At 47.1% G+C, this 20,882-nt stretch overlaps 1 protein-coding gene across 1 annotated transcript in view; it reads right to left on the reverse strand.

The window, feature by feature from the left end:
• Positions 1-20,882, reverse strand: part of LOC136625606 (uncharacterized) — a 532,926-nt gene that overhangs the window by 480,020 nt on the left and 32,024 nt on the right. The window contains exon 4 of the mRNA XM_066599945.1: positions 19,120-19,174. Coding sequence (XP_066456042.1) covers positions 19,120-19,174 — 55 coding nt within the window. The remainder of the gene's footprint in view (positions 1-19,119; positions 19,175-20,882) is intronic.

Genomic DNA, 20,882 nt, shown 5'->3' on the forward strand with positions numbered 1-20,882 from the left:
AAGGGGTTTTCCGAGTTATTTCTTTTATATAGTTTCGGGCTCTGCATGCTCAAAACTATATAAAAGAAATATACCCACTGCTGACTCAGACCACCATTTTGGCAGTTTGGCGCTCTGGCATTTGAGAGGTGATGTCACCCGGACAGTAGGACTAGTGATATCCCGTAAACCTGTCACATTGGCTTCTCATGTATAAACCCCAAGGCAGATTTACATGAAGTCACTGATAACATTCGTGCTGGCCTTCCATTGGCTGTAGTGATCTTGTGGGTAAACAACCCACATGACCGCTGCCACCAATTTAAACAGAGCACCAAAGCAGAGGCCAGCAGGGCAGTGGAGCAACACACAGCAGGAGGCAAGTATGCGTATTTTTTTTTTAATACACACCTCCTCCAACCCCCTACTGCCACCAATTCAGAAAACCCCTTTAAACGCAACGGGTATCAATTTCACCTGCTTTGGTGCAAATTAAAGTGAAAACAGCTGCACTAGACAGGCGACCGCCAGACACCGCTATGTCACCCAACAACATCCTATGATGCAATTGTGAGTTGCCAATGCGTTGCCCTGGCAGCTGGCAGTCTGATAAAGGCCTCGCAGTATGCCAGGTATCTCAGACTATCAGACACTGCCTCAAGCAGTATCTGATAGGCTGACACCATAATAATACAGTACTCAGTACTCTGTACTCAGACCAACGACAGAAAAACAAGTCTCCAGATTGCTCTACTCTGTTCACCCCAACACCTGCACTAGCGACCACCTTCAATCACACCTCCTCCGGTTCCCCTCTCCCCTGTGGTTATCTCCCATCTCACCACTATATCTAACCTCTCTCTGACCTCTGCTATTTCCCCCTCCTCAAAACTATTAGAACGCCTGGTTTACTCCCGCCTTATAAGCTATCTATCAAAAAACTCTCTTCTTGACCCCCTATGGTCCGGGTTCCACCCTCTACACTCAACAGAAACCGCCCTTACAAACTACCTCCTGATGGCCAAATTGAGGGGCGACTACTCCCTACTGATCCTTCTTCACCTCTCTGCGGTATTTGACACTGTTGACCATAAACTCCTCCTCAGTATGCTTCACTCCATTGGACTGCTCTCTCCTGTTTCTTCTCCAACCTATCCAACTGCTCCTTCAGTGTCTCCTTTGCTGGCTCTACCTCCCCTCCTCTTCCCCTTGCTGTTGAGGGTCCCCAGGGCTCGGTCCTTGGCCCCCTCCTTTTCTCCATCTACACAGCCCCTATTGGACAAACCATCAGGAGTTTTGGCTATTAGTACCATCTCTATGCTGATGACACCCAGTTATACACCTTCCCCCAGGACATCACAACAAGAGTCCCCCAGAACGCCACCGACTGTCTGTCTGCTGTTTCCAACACTATGGCTGCGTGTCCACGGGCGGGTTGGAATTGCGTTCCCTGCTGCGATAATCCGGCTGCGGGGAACGCAGTGAAAGCTGCGTTGCTATGGAGAGCGCTTCTCCCCTGTCCACGAGCGAAGAATCATTGCGATTCCCTGCTCGTGGTCTGCAATTCGCAGCATGCTGCGAATTTACTACAATTCTCCGCGGTCATCCTATCTGTCAGAGAGACTGAAAGCGGAGATCCCGGCTCCTGCTCCCGGGCGGCGGCATCCCGCGACGGATCTCTGCCGCGGGATATCGCAACGCTCGTGGACAGGCAGTCTATGTCTTCTCTTTTCCTAAAACTGAACCTCTTAAAAACTGACCTAATGGTGTTTCCGCCCTCTGCTAACCTACCTCATCCTGACATCTCCATTTCAGTATGTGGCACCACCATAACTCCCAGACAGCATGCCCGTTGTCTTGGGGCTACATTCGACCCCGATCTCTCATTTACCTTAGACAGTCAATCTCTCACTCGAACAGGTCAGCTGCATCTCAAGAACATCGCAAGAATCTGCCCCTTTCTCACCGTGGACACGCTAAAACCGCTCACTGTTGCCCTCATCCACTCTTGGCTAAATTACTGCAACTTGCTGCTGATCGGCCTCCACAGCACCAGACTCTACCCCTTCCAATTCATCCTCTATGCGGCAGCCAGGCTCATTTTCCTGTCCAGCAGCTACTCAGACGCCTCTGTCCTGTGACATTGCCTCCCTCATCTCAATCCACCAACCAGTCCTTACCCTCTGCTTAGCTAATGAAATCAAATTAAGTGCCCCTTTAATATAAACCTCTCATTCCCGCCTCCAAGACTTCCCCAGAACAGCACCAGTCCTCTTGAATGCGCTACCCAAAACTATATGGGCAATCTTTGACACACAAAACTTCAGGCGTGCTCTAAAAACGCACCTCTTCAGGGAGGCATACCACATCTCCTAAACCAAACCCCTCTTTAAGCCACCTGATAACATTCTCCCTGTCCTGCTGACTGCAATCCTTGCTAGCCACAATCAACCGCCCCCTGCAGTCATACCGATTCAGCCATCACACGGCTAAATGTCTGACCATTGTCTATGTGTACAGCATCTTACACTCTCTACCTCTCCATAATGTGCACATCTCCAGCCCCTTTACCTTCTGTATCACCCCATTATCTGTAGTATGTAAGCTGGTTGGAGCAGGACCCTCACCCCTACTGCTTCTACCAATTGATTACTAGATGTAACTTTGTTTTTTGTATCTTTGCTTTTTGTATCTGTTCTCCCGTTTTGTAAGCGCTGTGGAATATGTTGGCGCTATATAAATAAAGATTATTAGTATTACTACAGTACATTATGTTAACGATTAAATGATCGCATCTTTAAAGGGGTTGTCCCGCGCCGAAACGGCTTTTTTTTTTTTTCAATAGGCCCCCCGTTCGGCGCGAGACAAACACAAGGGATGGGTTAAAAAAAAAAAAAGTTTAGTACTTCCCCGAATCCCCGCTCTGCGGCGACTTCTTACTTACCTTACCAAGATGGCCGCCGGGATCTTCACCCACGATGCACCGCGGATCTTCTCCCATGGTGCACCGTGGGCTCTGTGCGGTCCATTGCCGATTCCAGCCTCCTGATTGGCTGGAATCGGCACACGTGACGGGGCGGAGCTACGCGATGACGCGTAGAAGGGGGCGGAGCCAGAACGCCGCTCGTGCCGAGACCCAAGAGAAGGGAGAAGACCCTTCTGCGCAAGCGTGTCTAATCGGGAGATTAGACGCTGAAATTAGACGGCACCATGGAGACGGGGACGCCAGCAACGGAGCAGGTAAGCTCATATTTAATGCACGATGTATATTACAAAGTGCATTAATATGGCCATACAGAAGTGCTTACCCCCACTTGCTTTCTCGGGACAACCCCTTTAAGTCTCCTTGAGGGACTAAAATATGGTGTACAAAAAAAGTACAATATACTAAAAACAAAATCCATTGAAAAAGTAAAAAAAAAAAAAAAAAATTTTTTTTTACAATTTTAACTAATAAAAATAAATTATTTATATATATATATATATATATATATATATATATATATATATATATACATATACACACACGCATTATAAGCATCAGCATGCTCGTAATGACCTAAACAATTAAAATATTTAATTATTCATCCCGCGTGGTGAACGATGTAAAATTGTTAAAAAGAATCACAATTGCTATTTTTCTTCTATTTGCCTTGCAAGAAATGCAAAGGCTCACTATGAAAAGGCTCACCAACAACTAATTTAGAGAATGAGCGCAAATCTTCAGGACTGCTATAAGGTTGATTGGAAGATCAGCTGTAAATCACTGCATTTGAAAAGAGGTGTTGCCATGGTAAACCGTCTAGTAGCGTGCACTTTGACTTTCCCCATTCCTCTTTACCATGTGACTATGATTTTAACAATAAGCAGACAAATTACTGAATTGCACACATTATTACAGTGTAAAGAGCTACCTTCAGATATAGTAAAGGAACCAGTCAAGTAGCATTATTTGTGGTATGTTGAATCACGTTTGTTTTGTTTTTTGTTTTTTAACACGTGGATAGGCGTGTACTTTACTTACCTGCGGGAGAGATGAACTATGGAAAGAAAGCAACCTGGTGGAGGCAGTGTGATGCGGTACTGTTGTATCTTGTCACCACTGGAAGCTAAGGGTTTGACAGGGCTTGCATGGAGGAAAGCCCCTTGCTTCTGATTGGCTGAATTCTCTCCTTTGTCCTCCCCTGTGGCCACCCCACCACTGGGCTTTCCCCTGCTGTAGCGGCGAGATCAGCCCAGCGGCAGCCACACTGTCCCTTCCCCTGCTGTAGTGGCGAGATGCGGCCACTCAGGGCTACTCCGCTCCCTATCTGCCTCTCGGCAGTGGCGCCGGTGACAGCTGCTGAAGGAAGAGGAGGCAAGGGAGCAGAGTAGCCGTCAGCGGCCGCATCCTCTGAAAGTGTGGAGAGCGTTGGAAGGGCCTCATCCACTGCGCTGAGCACTGCTACAGCACGAGGGCAGGACAGTGTTGGCCGCAGTGGCGTGGGCAGGGGGGAGGATGACAGTGTTGCCGGCGGTGGGGCACCAATCTCTGTGTGCACGGCACTTCAGAGCCGACAGGGCAGCGGGGACAAACAAGGCAATCAGACTGTAGTGATTTTTGCCTGGCCTAAAGGGTTAGGGTTTATTTTCATGTTAGGCTTACATTATTAGCTCTACATACTTCAATGTTACAGCTGTTACACCTGTAACATGGAAGCATGTAGAGCTAATAAAGTAGGCCTAACAGCAAAACTAACCCTAAGCCTGCAGCCCAGCCAAAAATCACTACAGACGCTGCTGCTAGGACCTTCAACAATTCAGCCAATCGGGAGCTAGGGGTGTGACAGGGGTGTTCCTCCATGCAAACCCTGTCAAACCCCTAGCTTCCTGGTGGTGACAAGGTACAACAGTACCGTGTGATGCTTTGGGCGATACTCTACTGGGAAACTTGAATTGTGGCATTCATGTGGACATTACTTCGACACGTACCATCTACCTAAACATTGTTGCATACTAAGTAACCCATTCATGGTAATGGAATTCACTAATGGCAGGGGCCTCTTTCAGCAGCACTCTGACACACCAAAAAAACTATGCAGGGATGGTTTGAGGAAAAGGTGTTTACTTGACCATCAAAATCTATAGATCTTAATCTGATTGCACAAGGCAGACCTACACAATGTTAGGCAGGTGGTTTTTAAAGGGGTTATACCAAGATATGCACCGGGCCACATGATAGGGGATAAAAATAATTAAAATAAATCTTGCTATTTGTATAGCACCAACTTATTCCGCAGCGCTTTCAGGAAATTTATTTATTACCCCCACCAAGCTAGGTACTTATTTTACAGACCTCAAAAGGATGGAAGGCTGAGTAAACCTTGAGCCAACCTTGAGCCAACCCTGGGCCGGCTACATCAACAAAGCGGGGATTGAACTTACAACCTTCAGGTCATGAGTGAGAGCTTAGAACTGCATTTCTGCTGCCTCAGCACTCTGTGCCACTCCTGATCGGTTGAGGTTTGACAGTAGAGACCCCTACTGATCTCGAGAATGGGGGTCCCGTGTTTCATGTTTCCCTCTATCTGTCACTGCGGGGTTGCTTCTCCGCCTGCAGTGATGTCAGAATAAATGGAGCACTGGACAAATATTCGCGGTTGGCGATCCCTTCATTTCAAAGGAGCTTATGGAAATATTGCTTGAAACTTTGATGGAAGTGAATGGAGTGTTAGCGTGACCAGTGCTGCATTGTGTCCTGCTCACCACTGGGGTGCAGTAACTCCTCAGTGAGGAGCATACAGGAAATGGGACCCCTATTCTGAAGGTCAGCAAATCAACCAATCAGCAAATTTATCCCCTATCACATGGCTAGGGGGTAACGTGTATTCTTAGTACAACCCCTGGTCAGTGTATGTAACTATTTTTGCTCTTACATACAGTTTGAGTCTTTAAAGATGGTTGTCTTGTAAAGGCCAAGGTTCTCTTTAAGAGAACTCTAGTCCTGAGTTATAAATTATTCTGCTGTGACAGTTTGCATTCATACATCACAGTCAGTGCAGTCACTCATCTTCTAGGAATATGAATCCCCGGCATGAGATTCTCCATGGGAATCCTGTTCTTGTTCATTATGCAAAAAACATAAATTGCTGTGCAGCCTTATGCAAAACACCAATCTCATAATATGTTTAAGCAAACAGATGATCTGACGGAAGAGAGAGGAAAAAAAAAAAAATCCCGAAAACCCTTTGGAATACGGTGCCTGAACTAGGCAGCTTAATTATGTTCCATTTTGAGGCTGCTGAACCGCTGTACATTTAAAGATGTAAAGTGCGGTACCATTTAGAGAGATTATTTTCTGCTACTAAACCATGCAAATCATATGAAAAAAAAATCTGCTGATGGATCTCCCTACGTCTGCCATGCTCATTAACCACCGCAGCATAGCTGCGCGGAGGAGAGCGGCGGGATAATGGCATTCACTGAAACTGATTATTAGCCCTGATTACTTTGCCAGTCCAAACTTATCAGTAGAGAAAAGGAAAGCGGCAGAAACTCGGAAGGTTACATGTTTTTCCCCGTAGCTTCTCTCCGTGGTAAGGAGCTTTACCGCCTCCTTGCATTTCTTACTGTTTCAGAAAACCCCAAGCCGAGGATATTCCCTCACAACATACAAATTGTTATACGGCATAAATAATAAAGAACCCAAACCACAACAAGTATCCTGCCAACCTGATCCCTGAATGGATTAATTTTATTATGCTCTCTGTGCCTACGTTATACCGCTGCAAGTACACAGGAGTAGAAAGAAATAAAGGGAATACATTGCAATACCAGAGTCTGAGCGATGCAGTCTATGCTGCTTTACATTCACTTGTTGTTCCCACTATTGCAGGTGGACCACATCTCCAGTACTCAATCGTCCCGACTCACACTGGTGGTGGTGCTGTTGTCTTTGCTAACTATAGCAACATTTATTCCGGCTTCCCATGAGCGTATGCTTATTTGCGCGCCATGTATTTGCAGAACCAACACTGTTTTTTTGCATAACATAGGCGTATATTTTGCTGTTTTTTGCGCACACAAAGCATGCGCATATGAAAAAAAGTACAACACATATTAAACTCTGACCATGACGTTTGTTTCGCTATTTCCACGTTCTATCTGTGTTCTGAGCTCCCGTTTATTTGTACGTCACAGCGTCTATCTGAGTTCCTGTGTGAACCGGCCGTGGCGGAATGCGTACAGACCAGGTGGGAGGTATGTGTAGCGTTTCTTCTGCTCCCCTGTGTGTGCGCGTTGTGCCTTTGTTCTGTTCCACCCCTTTATCTGTCATTAGCGTTTGCTCAGTTATGTCTTCCAAACGTCCAAACTCAGGAATTCAGACTGCATAGTCAGAACTCAGACAGCATTGCAGATCTCAGGAACAGAATACGGGCACTGAGAAACAGACTTCACATTCGCCAAACAGCGAACTAAGACAGAACATGGAAATAGCAAAACAGACTTCATGGACAGACTGTAATACTCACCGACAGGTGAAGTCAGGAGAACTCGGACAGAACCACAGGACAGAGAGATGGACTAGATACTCGCGAACAGGTATAAACCAAAGACGGACAAGCTCAAGAACACTCACCTGCATACATAGCCAGATAGAATAACTATAGGATGTACGAAGTATTCGTTCCTATTTTTGCCAAGATACTTAAGCTCACGAGCCCACTACACGGGTCCTCGTTGTCTCACGGGTCCCTACCCTAATGAGAGAACTAACACCAGGAAACCTGCCTGCATGCAGGGTGATCATCCTAACAGAGACAACCCCGCGCTGGCACCTAGGGACCTGCCTGCATCCTAGATGCTAAGGGATCCACAGGAGGACACAGTTCACACTACACTAAAGGCGAACTGCACAGCCATGCAGGAACATGACACTGAACACACTGAAAACTGTACTGACACACAGAAACATGACATAGTTCATGCTGTACAAACAGAGGAAAGACAAGCAGCCACTGCAGAGGAGCTGGTATATATGAGCAGCAGACCTGGGGGATTGGCTGACTGCAGCAATCCACACCCAGCCAGCTCAATCAACACCACCTGCAGCGCTTTTTCTTACAGTAAGATGCCGGCCAGCTGAGTGAAGACTGAACGGTCAATGCGGTACATTCGGCACTGCTCGGTTCCGTCATAGGACGGACCTGTCTGGCCGGGAGATTCCCTTTTCCTGCTCCATTCATTAAACGGAAACCCCTGAGCGCAGATGTGAAAGCAGCCTTAAAAAGAGGGAAGTAGAAGGATATTTACTTTTTTTAATTTTTAAATTTTTTTTCTTCTTTCACTTCCTTGTTTGAACAAAATTCATAAAAAAATATAATTATTTGGCTGTGGAAACACATCCTAACTGCTTACTACTGCCCAAATATAATGTTCGGCTTTATGGAGTTATCGGCCATAATGGAGCCCCAATTATCTTGTGTACAGAATTCATTTTTCTGAGAATTAAGTGAATAGATAGTCTGCATTAGTTCTATTTTTTTCATCTCCTGAAGGAAGAACACAGGACAAGCTGAACAATAAGTTTATCTTTCAGTCTTCACTGAAGCTTTGGGCTAAAGTCCCATTATAATGAGGCTTCTATGGGTTCTCTGTGATAGATATTGAAGAGCTTTTTGAGTTCTTTGGGGCAGATGATAATAAGGTCATAGGCAACAGACAGAATATTACAAAATGCTGCCTATTGCTAAAACTTTCCTGCCTAGAGACTGCTAAAGGTTACTCTTGGAAAACCTCCTGGACCAATGACAAATTGAAAGTTCAGTTACATATTAAACTGTGTGTCTGGCTCTGCTACAAGTAAGATTATGTAACAATTGACTAATACATACAGTAGTTAGGCATCAGATTTGGGCTATCATTAGAAAAGGTCCAAGCAGATAAGAGAACAAGGGTTATTAATGATGGTGCAAAAACACAAGCCTTTTCAGCTTTATGTGAATATTTTAAAGAGGTATATACTTTTAGAGTACTTTGCTTCAGGAGATCGGTTGGTAGTACTACAGTGGGGATTCCGTCAGCACTTGTGACCATCAAAACTGTTGACAGAACTAGGCAAGCAAGCGGAGCGGGCTTAAACATAGCCCCGCCAGACACCTAGAGGGCCATCCTTCTCCTTGAAGTGCTCTCAGCTCTCTGTATCAGGTCGGGCTCACATGACCGAGTCGGATTCCGCATGCAGAAGGCCTGCAGCCTTGTAGGCGGTCATGCACAGTGCAGTTTTTTTTTGTTAGTTTGTATTTCCTGCACCGTCGCTTAGCAATGACGTAGGCACACACAACCCAGACCCAGTGTTAATTGTGTACGGGCTGCAGGTCGGACGCCTCCATTGACATTAATGCAGGCCGCCCGCGTGGATTCCATGGTAAAATAGAGCATGCTGCGATTTTTTTCTGCTTGTGAAAATAAATGCCTTTCAATGCTCATGTTTTATCGCGGAAAGTCAGCGCAGATGCAGATCACTGAACCCGCAATTTAAATCCGGTCGTGTGAGACCAGCCTAAGGCCTCCCTCACACAGGGCGTTTGCAGAAACGCAGCGTTTTTTCAATGCTGCGTTTACTGCAGATGCCGCCCCGTTTCAGCAGCGCTGGCATACTTTGTGCCAGCGCTTTGGCTGCGTTTTCAGCTCGGCTGAAAACGCAGCCAAGGATGCTGAAAAGAAAAAAAAAAAGTAATACTCACCTAGCCGCTGCAGTCCGGGTTGCGGCCGCTGGTCTCTGCCGCTGATGCGGCCTTCCTCTGCACTAACAAGTCTATTGCCGTAGGCCAGGTTTGAGAACCCCACCTCCGGCAATAGAGTGCTGTGATTGGTTGACGGCGCTTGCTCGATGCCCAATCACAGCCCTTCATTGACTGTCTCAGCCAATCAGAGCTTGCCGGCGCTGATTGGCTGAGACAGTCAATGAAGGGCTGTGATTGGACATCGAGCACGCCGATAACCAATCACAGCATTCTATTGCCGGAGGTGGGGTTCTCAAACCTGGCCTGCGGCAATAGACTTGTGAGTGCAGAGGAAGCCCGGATCAGCGGCAGAGACCAGCGGCCATGACCCGGACTGCAGCAGCTAGGTGAGTATTGCTTTTTTTTTTTCTCTACCTAGCTGGGACTGATTTTCGGGGTAGGGCTTCTATTGCAAGCCCTCACCCCAAAAATCGGTGAGCGGTTAACGCTGCCAAAAACGCGGCACGAAGTGTTGCCGCGATTTCAGCAGTGCTAAAACCGCTGCCCATTCATTTTAATGGGCGACGCAGGGCTGAAAACGCCCCAAAATAGAACTTGCATCGCTGTCAAAGCGCAGCGTTGGAAGGCGCTGCGTTTTCAGCCCTGTGTGAGCAGCCCCATTGAAATGAATGGGAGTGTTGTACAGCGTTTAGCGCTGGGCTGAAAAGGCAGCGCTAAACGCTGTACAAAACGCCCTGTGTGAGGGAGGCCTTAAGCTGCTTCACAACCCCTCGCCCCTGTTGTGAATAATAGCCGTAGTGGTCTCCTGGGTGTCAATCAAAGCTGTGGATCAGCTCAATGCCAAGAGCCTAAGAGAGAAGGACCACATTTCCGTCAATTTGCCAGAGGTATACATATATATATATATTTAAACCCCCCTTCACTGATCTTACCTACTGCTGTCACCAATTCTGAATGGTCAAAACTGCTATCAGATTTCCTTGAAAAGGTTCTCCGAGACCCACATTTGTTATTAATTAAACTATTACACGGACCACTTACCATTAAAGCAAACCTCCAGTCCTGGATTAACCAAGATGGTAATACTACTTCTCTGTCTACCTGATGCATGCTGTGAAAAAGTATGCATCATGTATCAAATACTACAGGCTGCTTTGATCGGCCAGTGCGGTAGAGGTGAGCAGCACTGGCCAATCATGGCACCATGTAGTGTCTTAGACTACCGATGTATACAATGCATAGCGTGCAGTCAAAGAAGCGATGCACCCATCTCCGATGTCCAAGAGCAGGGGATCTCTTTAAAAAGGTGCCCTATTCCACTAATCTACACAATGCTCACGTGTCTGAGCTGTCAAAAATTTCAAACTTCCACAGACAATTCCTAAAAAAGAACTCGAGTGCTCCAGGGGCAAACCATAAGTCAATGGTAGAAGTAAAGATAGGTAACTTACTTCACAGGGAAGTCTCAGATGATAATACCCCCTAATCCTGGTAGGCAGTTATTCACAGTTACCCATCTTTACTTCTACCATCGACTTATGGTTCGCCCCCTGGAGCGCTGGGGTTCTTTTTTATGAATTGTCGACTTGCTTTTTTGCTATCCGACACCACACTCGGAGTCCCTTTGCCGAATATTTCTGTGACCAGGGACTGGCCGATCACACTAATACATACATTTTCTCATTGCCCACTTGGACTTCAGGCGTGGCGGACCGCCCCCCATTCGGGCAGCCCAATCATGCCAGGTAAGTCACCTCCTATTCTTTCTCTGGAGCATAAAATATTTTTACACTTCCTGATCCCAGGAGCGCTGCCTTTACTGATTGTCCTAACTTCCACTGACATAACTTACATAACACAGGAGCCTTTGCGGCTTGGTGTATATGTGTATATCAGCAGTTGCATCACTGGCCTTGAACTGCGCAGTATACCACCATGGATGCAGTTGCTGATGTAAGTGCATACACTTGTTTATGGGGAGGGTGGGGGTGAGTGGGGGGAGTTTTTTACTGCATGGGATAAAAAACATGGTATTTTAATAATTCCGACCATCACTGACACAGCAATAGCAATTCTAGTAATCTTAACTATTTTTTTTTTATTTTTAGAGCTTTTAATTTTTGGGGCTGTGGGAGGCGGTTAAAATTTTTGAATATTACATTCAACTTTCTTTTCAGCCACAGTGGGGGAGTTTACAGGCGCAATGTATTGTGCCTGTTAGCATTATCCTATTAAAGGGCGGACTACTTAACAGCGCTGCTTAATGCAGTGCAGCGGCGGCTTCCAGCGCTGACACTGGGGGACAACAGGGTAGGTAAGTACAACACTTACATCACCGGACTCAGTGGGTCACCAACTTTTAGCCCATAAGCTTAGCAACACAGTCTCTTTAACTTAGAAAAAGTTTAGTGAACTAGGCCAGCTTTCTTTTGCCGACGTGCATGCACTCATTTATACTTATTGCAATCTGTAAAGTTATATTTCACTGCACTGTGATTATCTCACATAATACAGATTAGAACACTGTCTTTTATAGCATTTACGTGCCAGCAAGAGTATGCTAGACAGGTCAGGACTTGGATGTCTGGGTCATGCCCCAAAAAACCTTTGTACAGTAGATATGAATGCCGTCTATCATTCCTTGGCACCTTGTATCTGTTGCCAAATGTATGCCCACTGCCACCCCTTGCTAGACATTTGCCCCTTGTATCAAGCTGGCAGATTTCTGGTTACACAAAAGAATCTATTAAAGGAGATGTCTCGAGGAAGCAGTTAATTTTTTTTTTTGCCCAGTCCCCCCCATTAAACACACATTACTAAGCCCCCCTGTAAATTACATTTCTAGCTGGTTCGTACTTACCGTTCCAGCGTTTCAGCAAGTTATAAAAGTTTCCTCAAGATGGCCGCCGGCTCTTTCCCAGTCGCTCGCTGCAGCCCGACGTGCGCGCTCCCGAGACGCCGCCAGCTGTGTCTCCATGGCAACCGGACGCATCGCAGCCGCCGACCAGACGCCCCGCAGCCGCCGACCAGACAGCAGGTAACCGGCGCTAGCCCCCGGCTCCCCAGCGCTAGTTCCCCCGGCGCAGCGACAGCCCCCCCGGCCTAGCGACAGCCCCCCCGGCCTAGCGCTAGCTCCCCCGGCCTAGCGACAGCCCCCCCGGCCTAGCGACAGCCCCCCCGGCCTAGCGACAGCCCCCCCGGCCTAGCGACAGCCCCCCCCATCGCAGCGACAGCCCCCCCGGCCTAGCGCTAGCTCCCCCGGCCTAGCGACAGCCCCCCCGGCCTAGCGACAGCCCCCCCGGCCTAGCGACAGCCCCCCCGGCCTAGCGACAGCCCCCCCGGCCTAGCGACAGCTCCCCCGGCCTAGCGACAGCTCCCCCGGCCTAGCGACAGCCCCCCCGGCCTAGCGACAGCCCCCCCCCATCGCAGCGACAGCCCCCCCGGCCTAGCGCTAGCTCCCCCGGCGCAGCGCTAGCTCCCCCGGCGCAGCGGCAGCCCCCCCGGCCTAGCGACAGCCCCCCCGGCGCAGCCCGGCGCAGCGGCAGCCCCCCCCCGGCGCAGCGGCAGCCCCCCCCCGGCGCAGCGGCAGCCCCCCCCCCCGGCGCAGCGGCAGCCCCCCCCGACCCATCACTTACCTGGGAGGCTTCTCGGGGCTGCTGGGCTGGGCTGGGCTGGTCTTCTCCGCTGGGCAGCTCCAGTTTCTGCACCTTCCTCTAACAGAGGATGGTGCAGAATGGCCGCTTCAGCGCGCTCCCGAGCAGTGACAGCTCGTCTGCGCATGCGCAGAAGAGCTGTAGCGGGGAGCACACTGAAGCGGCTCGTGCTGAATAGAGAAGACCGGACTGCGCAAGCGCGTCTAAAAAAGCAAGCTGCCAGCGAATTTAGACGGAACCATGGAGACGAGGACGCTAGCAACGGAGCAGGTAAGTGGAATAACTTCTGTATGGCTCATATTTAATGCACAATGTACATTACAAAGTGCATTAATATGGCCATACGGAAGTGTATAACCCCAGTACAAATGCCTTTGGAACTATGAGAACTTTGAACAGAGGTAAGAAGCCAATGCTTGACTTTTGAAACCCTAAGAGTTCGTATCTCTATAAGATCTTTGCCTCAGTTAAAGCCAAGAGTCCATGTGTACAATAGAAGGTCTCCACAGCTACAGTAAAGGAAGGGAGTAGTCTTTCTCAGGAATTGGTTTTATTGGACCCAGATGATCACTGCTCGAGAGACGTGGATGCTATGTTAAAACCACATAAATATTTATGCTTAATGTATAAAAATTGGTTAATTATTGTTGCAGTCTTTTTTATTACATAAGAAGCAGTTAATTAAAGGGGCTGGCCAAGTATATATATATACACACATACATATATATATATATATATATATATATACATACACACATACACACATATATATTACACACACACAGTACAGAAGGGTGGGTAAGGGGATGTTGGCAACTTGCTCCTATACACTCTTCAGAAGTTGTGCACAGTTTTTCTTTCGTTCTGGAACCATGCCTGCTTCTTCTAACTGGACCGGCCCGTCTCTCCTATCCTCTAATGACCACTGATGAAGGTGTATGTGATGCGATACCGACCATCAGCACCTCTCATTGCAACGGTCTGTAGAGAAAACTGATGCAAAGGGTTTCAATGCTTGGCGCTCACGGATAGCTCCACAACATGCGCTCCTCCATCAACATTCATTTACAGAATGGAAGTACGAGGCTGTCCGGGAAAAAACGTAAATTACAAGGGGGCCTAGCTCCAGAAAAAAAGAAAATGGTTCTGAACTTCTGAAGGCTATACAGTAATTTGTTTCCAATTTTCCCATTAGCCTTGTGCACTGTATATATAAAATGTGGCAATCCGTTAAAATGTAAATGGTCACATCTTCCTATGGATAAAGAGACATAAATTTAGATTCCTTTTCCCTTCATGGTGAACATGGGGTGCACAAACATATATATCTGCCTACACTAATTAATAGTACTAAACACAACTCCTGGTTCATCCTCTTAGTATACAGTATGTGCAACAGCTAAAGGGAACCAGTCCAAGGTTGCAGCACTACTAAACTGACTACAGGAGCAGCAATTTCCAAAAATACGTTTTTTAATTTTCACTAGAAAGCATACCTAGGGATAAGTTTCTTATAATATCTGCGGTGCGGTCCGATGGGCAGGCCCAGGCCATCTCTTCTGGCGGGAGTTTTTAGCATAAACCCGCCCACCTCAGCTTTATGCTCCACATCATCCACAGAGTGCTTTGATCTCTCACGCATACGCCAGAGGTTTGCCGACCGGTGCATGCACAGATCATGTATCGCCTTTGAAGGGCGATTCGTCGTTCTCATCTGCACATGTGCCGGTCCGTGTACTTCTGGCGCATGCATGGGCGATCAAAGCACTCTGTGGATGACATGGAACACAGCAGCTAAGGTTCACGGTTGAGGCCAAAAACTCCGCCCAGAAGAAACAGTCTGGGCCCGCCCACCAAAGATTAGCATGCGGAGCGGGAGATTTTAAAAGACATTTTCCGCAGCTGTGCTTTCAAATGGTAAAATAAACTTATTTCTGGAAATTGCTGTAATTCAGTAGTCTGCTCCTGTAGTCAGTTTAGTTGGGTTGAAGCAGCTGACAGGTTCCCTTTAACAGATATTCCTATTAAAGGTTTAGCTGTTAGACATTTCTAATCATTATATCCTCACTGTGCACAAGTCCCAAGGTCCTGGTGGGCCTGTGCTTGTACCGATCTGCCAATCTGAAAACAGGTATGAGGGAGAGACAGATCAGCAGTCCCAGCCACTCGTGGCACAGGAGGTATGTTTCAGACTACATCAGACAATACAGCAAAACTGGAATTATTGATGATATTTGTGCCCTAATGCAGGGAGGCAAAGAGCAGCCAATATTGACGAACATAAAGCATGCAAATCAACTGCAAATCTGTTTTAAGTTATTAAATTAATTAGAAATATACACTGCTAAATATTTGGATCCCCACCAACTCCATACTTGCAAGTCTTGTGGTCTACCACAATCATTGCACACTCTCTCAGCCAATTATTTCACGAATTGATTGACACGGCAGCAGCAGAGTTCTAACTAGCAGTTTTAAAGAGTTTGTCCCACCAAAAGAGCTTATCCTCTATGGTACCAGTTTAATGCTACTCACCTGGAAAATCTATTGCCATCCTACAGGGATGACATTAGGACTACAAACACGTGACTGCTGCAGCCAATCAGTGAACAGTGATCACACGCATTTAGCCGCAACATCAACACTGCAGAATAGCAACAGAAAACCGTTGGAGTGCGGGAGAGGTGACAATAGAGCAGTGAGTAATACTTGTCTTGTTGCTTTCAGTCTTATTTTTAATGTCTACCTGCACTTTCAGATGACTTTTTAGAATAAAATGCCATGTGTCTTCTTATAACAACTTTTGAAACTTGCAACAGAGGGTTACATTCCTCAAGAGGATTCAATGAGACATCTATAGCACAAATAACACTGCTGGCCTGGTGACCCTCTAACACTAATTCGGGGGCCATACAACCTTCACATCTTTATCAGTGGACTATTTAAGTATGTTTTTAATTCTCTATCCCATCCTGTTGTGGTATCCTTTCAAATGCAAATTAATTTTGTTGTTCCTACCATTATTTCCATGTACAACAATCTATGGTATGTTTACCAATCCCGATATTTATGAACACAAAGCAAGATTTATTCAATGACAGTCGTGTCATCATCTTCTGGAACATCATCATAACAATCCAAACCCTGAATTTCCTGGTGAATTTCTTGTGACTCCATTTCTTTCAGAATCATTGGCCCAAATCTCTCATGGCTAGCAATAGCACTGTCCTTAAATTAGTACTTCTTGTCTTGCCTAACACACACACACAGAGCCACAAAAAAGGGGTGTAAAATACCTGGCTCCCACACACTGTCTGGAGAGTAACGATCACCCACAGCAGTTCCTGGACCACTTGTACCGCACCATTCAGGTTTGGATTTGGCCACTGTGGATTTCCAGTGCATTTACTGCGGGTTTTTCCACTGTGGAAGCCTGTAGCAGATACGCTGTGTTTAGAACCGTATGTGGCCCCACTTAGTAATAGGATTCCCTTGGTGTCCCCATTTAGTAATAGTGGCCCAAGTAGTAACCCTCTCTGTGGCCCCACATAGTAAGAAACCCTCCTCTGTGCCCCAGTCCATGTTTAGGGCAGCCCAGCTGCTAAAGCTCCTGCAGGTGAAAGGGGTTAAATACAATAATACACACTGACACACGCTGCCATCTGCTCTGAGTTCTTGACCCGCTGAGTCTCTCTGTGATCGATCGCACATAGCAGCTGCTTCACTTCTTCCCGGACCAGGCTCCAGCATTCAGTGTATCCAAACACCGAAGCCCAGCAGGGGGAGGTGCGAAGAAACTGCTAAGCATGATCGACTGCAGGACTCAGAGCAGACAGCAGCATGTGAGAGTGTGTATTACGGCATTTAACCCCTTCCACCTGCCAGAGTTTTACCAGCATGGCTGGGCAGCACCCCTTCATCTTATTGGAGTGATGCGCCCTTTACAGTTGCACAGGACGCACACGCCAAAAGTCGACCTTAGGTTGTATTCTGCATTTTCATTAGGTTTCCCCTCTGCGGGCTGCATCTTTAATTTTCTGTTAGCTGCTGCAGTGTCTGTAGGAGTCACTTTCACTCCTCCTTCCCCTCTCCTCTCCATAGATTTTATGAGTCATCACTATTCTTAACTTCCTGTTCTTTATACTATTATCTTCACATATCAGGCAGTAGGCAACAAATAAAAAGTAGGGAGAATCCTAGCGACCAGCACTTTAGAATAGATTTTTCAGCACAAAACAGTCATTTTAGGTGAATAAATTGATTACTTTTGATAGTTAACACATTGGCTATTATATTAACACAAGTTGTCTTAAAGTTCAGTGACCTTTTAAAACGCCCCAAACTACTCCTTTAATGTACTACTGACAAATTGAGTTGCTAATTGGGCTAGCTGATTTATAATGCTAAGCACCCTCATGTGTAAGGGCTCCTGTCCACGGCCGAATGTTCACTGCGCTCCCCGCAGCAATAATCCGGCCGCAGGGAACACAGTGAATGCTTTCCATAGCGTTGCTATGGAAAGCGCAGCCCTACTGTCCACGAGCAGGGAATCATAGCGATTCTCCGCTTATGGCTGGCAATTCGCAGCACGCTGCGAATTGCCACGATTCTCCAGGGTCAGCCTATTTGTCAGATAGGCTGACTGCGGAGATCCGCCTGCAGGCTCCTGCTCCCGGGTGGCGAATTTCACAAGGCCCGTGAACAGGCAGCCTAAGGCCCGTAGCAGAATCTGACCCTGACAGCAGCCGGTGTTCGCACTTACCTGTATTTTCTTTTCGTTACCTGTCCTGCGGATGGCTGCGGCTAGCTGGCATCAGACGTGCAGTACGGATTTTAAAAAATAATTAATTTTTCCTATGCCGTCGCTAGGTGATGGCACGGAATTTGTAACCTTTCCGCAATGTCAATTACGCAAGGGCAACCGATCAGACGGCTTCCATTGACTTCAATGGAAGTCATCCCTGTGGAATCTGCACTATAGAACATGCTGCGAATTTTCCACTGCTTAAGGAAATCGCAATTAGATTCCGTGAGGGTGAAGGAAGCTGTGATTTTCCATAGCATGTAAAGAACACTATTTGCTGCAGATCTGCAGTGCGGGCGCTGACCGCGGATTCCTCAATGCAAATCCGTTCGTGGGCAGCCGGCCTTTTATATATTTAACAAATGTTTTAAAATAGGAACATAAACGGCAATAAATACGGACATCTCAAATAGCACCAGCCTTTTTGTTGTTTATGTCCCTTTTACACGGGCAGACAATTGTGTACACAACTGCACGAGTGCTGACGTCACCAGTAAGGCCGTTAGTTCTCGTGCCGAGCGTTTGGACAGGCGGACTTTACCCCTGGATCACGGGCTTCTCGCTCAGTGCTTCAACTCCTATGTAAAGCGCTGAGTGGGTAGCGTTTACACAAAACGACAAGCCCGTAATCCAGCAAAGTCAGCGACAACAAATAGCGAACGAATAGTAAATGATGTTTTTACATTTATACGGGACGCTAATTTTTATTAATCTGAACGATTTTTGACCGATAATCGTCCCGTGTAAATGGCTCATTACACACATAAGGATGTAGCAGAGAGTTTCAGGTAGCAGAGGACACTACAATATGTTACCTATGGTTTTACATAGGACTGCAGGTAAACTGAATGTTGAATTCAGCTCCAACTCATCTGCACATACTGAAGATACCTCGAGTTCAGAAATAACGTGAATATTGATCATTCAACACTCATGATAAGCATTAAAACGTCCTTACCTGCGCCAAAGAATTGTATTTTCTGAACAGCCAGATTACAACAAGCATGCAGAAGCTGGAATACAGACATACAAGTGGTTATCATGTGAGGCATTTGAAACGATCCTCCCAACCTATAACCTATATATTTACTGCTAGAAGAATGCAAATGTCTACGAGGCCTTATTCAGTTGGCTGTATTTTCAGGCCGTGTAGTTCACGCACAGCACACGGACCCATTATCAATTATGAGGCTATCTACATGGACAAAACGCGTGAAAACGCGTGAAAAAAATAAAATCGCCATGTGTCCTATTCTCGTCCGTATCATGTATGACGATAGTACACGTAGTATCAACTGTCTCTGCAGATCGGATGGCATATGGATGGGCGTCAGTATGCTGTCCGGAGCGAGTCGACCCAGAGATTACATCTGAATGAGGCCTAAGTGTAGATGTTTGCTACATGTCTATCTGCTAAAACATTTATATTTCATTTACAGTTTTAGGCTGCATTCCCACGAACGTATATCGGCTCGGTTTTCACACCGAGCCGATATACGTGGTCCTCATGTGCAGGGGGGGGGGGGGGAGGATGGAAGAGCCAGGAGCAGGAACTGAGCTCCCACCTCCTCTCTGCCTCCTCTCCACCCCTCTGCACTATTTGCAATGAAAGAAGGCGAGATGGGGGCGGGGAAAAGTTCTGAGAATTAGCCACGCCCCCATTCCGCCTCTCCCCATTGCAAATAGTGCAGAGGGGCGGAGAGGAGGCAGAGAGGGGGCGGGAGCTCAGTTCCTGCTCCTGGCTCTTCCATCCCCCCCCCCCCTGCACATGAGGACCACGTATATCGGCTCGGCGTGAAAACCGAGCCGATATACGTTCGTGGGAATGCAGCCTAAATCTGCAATCAACACAACATATTAGACCAGAGCATCTGCACACCCATGACGCCATTTAGCAGTCACTATATAATACTGTAGCTCATGGAACATAGGTTCCTCACTTTCTGCACCTCCACTGTCAATCCTGATATCTCCCTTCATATCCATCTACCCCTGCTCTCGCCACTACTTGCTTACTTTTTTGCACTCTGCTCTTTCTCCAACAGAAGTATTAGGCCGGCTGCACACAGGCAGATTTGCATTGCAGAATCCAGAGCGGGCATCTGCCTACGGATTCCACAGCAAATACCACCCATATACATGCAATTAAAAATTGCTTTTTCCTCTACTTGAGCGGAAATCAATCGCGATTTTCCGCTCCAAGAGAAAAAAATCGCAGCATGTTCTATTTTTCTGCGGATTCCGCGCATACAGCTCCATTGGAGTCAATGGAAGCCGTCCAATCCACGAATGTTCTACAATGACATTGCGGAAAGGTTGCGGATTCCGTGTCATCGTTAGCAGATGATTTGGGAAAAGCAAAGGTTTTAAGAAAAACATCTGTACTGCGCATATCCGACAGCTCGCCATGCGGACCATGCGCAGTACAGAGAAGATTTCAGGAAGCAGGTATGCGCGGATGCCGGCCGGGCACAAGGATGGAATCCGCTGCGGGATTCAACCCACCCATGTGCAGCCAGCCTTAGGCCCAATGCACTCGGTCTGATTTTTGCTGTGGAATCCGGGGCTGGCGTCCACCTCCATATTCTGCAGCAATAACCCTCCATAGCATGCAATGCAAAAAAGATTCTTCATGCACACAAGTGGAAACCAGTTGCGATTTCAGCTAGCGGATGAAAACTCGCAGCATGCTCCATTTTCCTGCGATTCCCGCACGGACAG

The sequence above is a fragment of the Eleutherodactylus coqui genome, chromosome 4 (assembly GCF_035609145.1).
Source record: "Eleutherodactylus coqui strain aEleCoq1 chromosome 4, aEleCoq1.hap1, whole genome shotgun sequence".
NCBI lineage: Eukaryota > Metazoa > Chordata > Amphibia > Anura > Eleutherodactylidae > Eleutherodactylus > Eleutherodactylus coqui.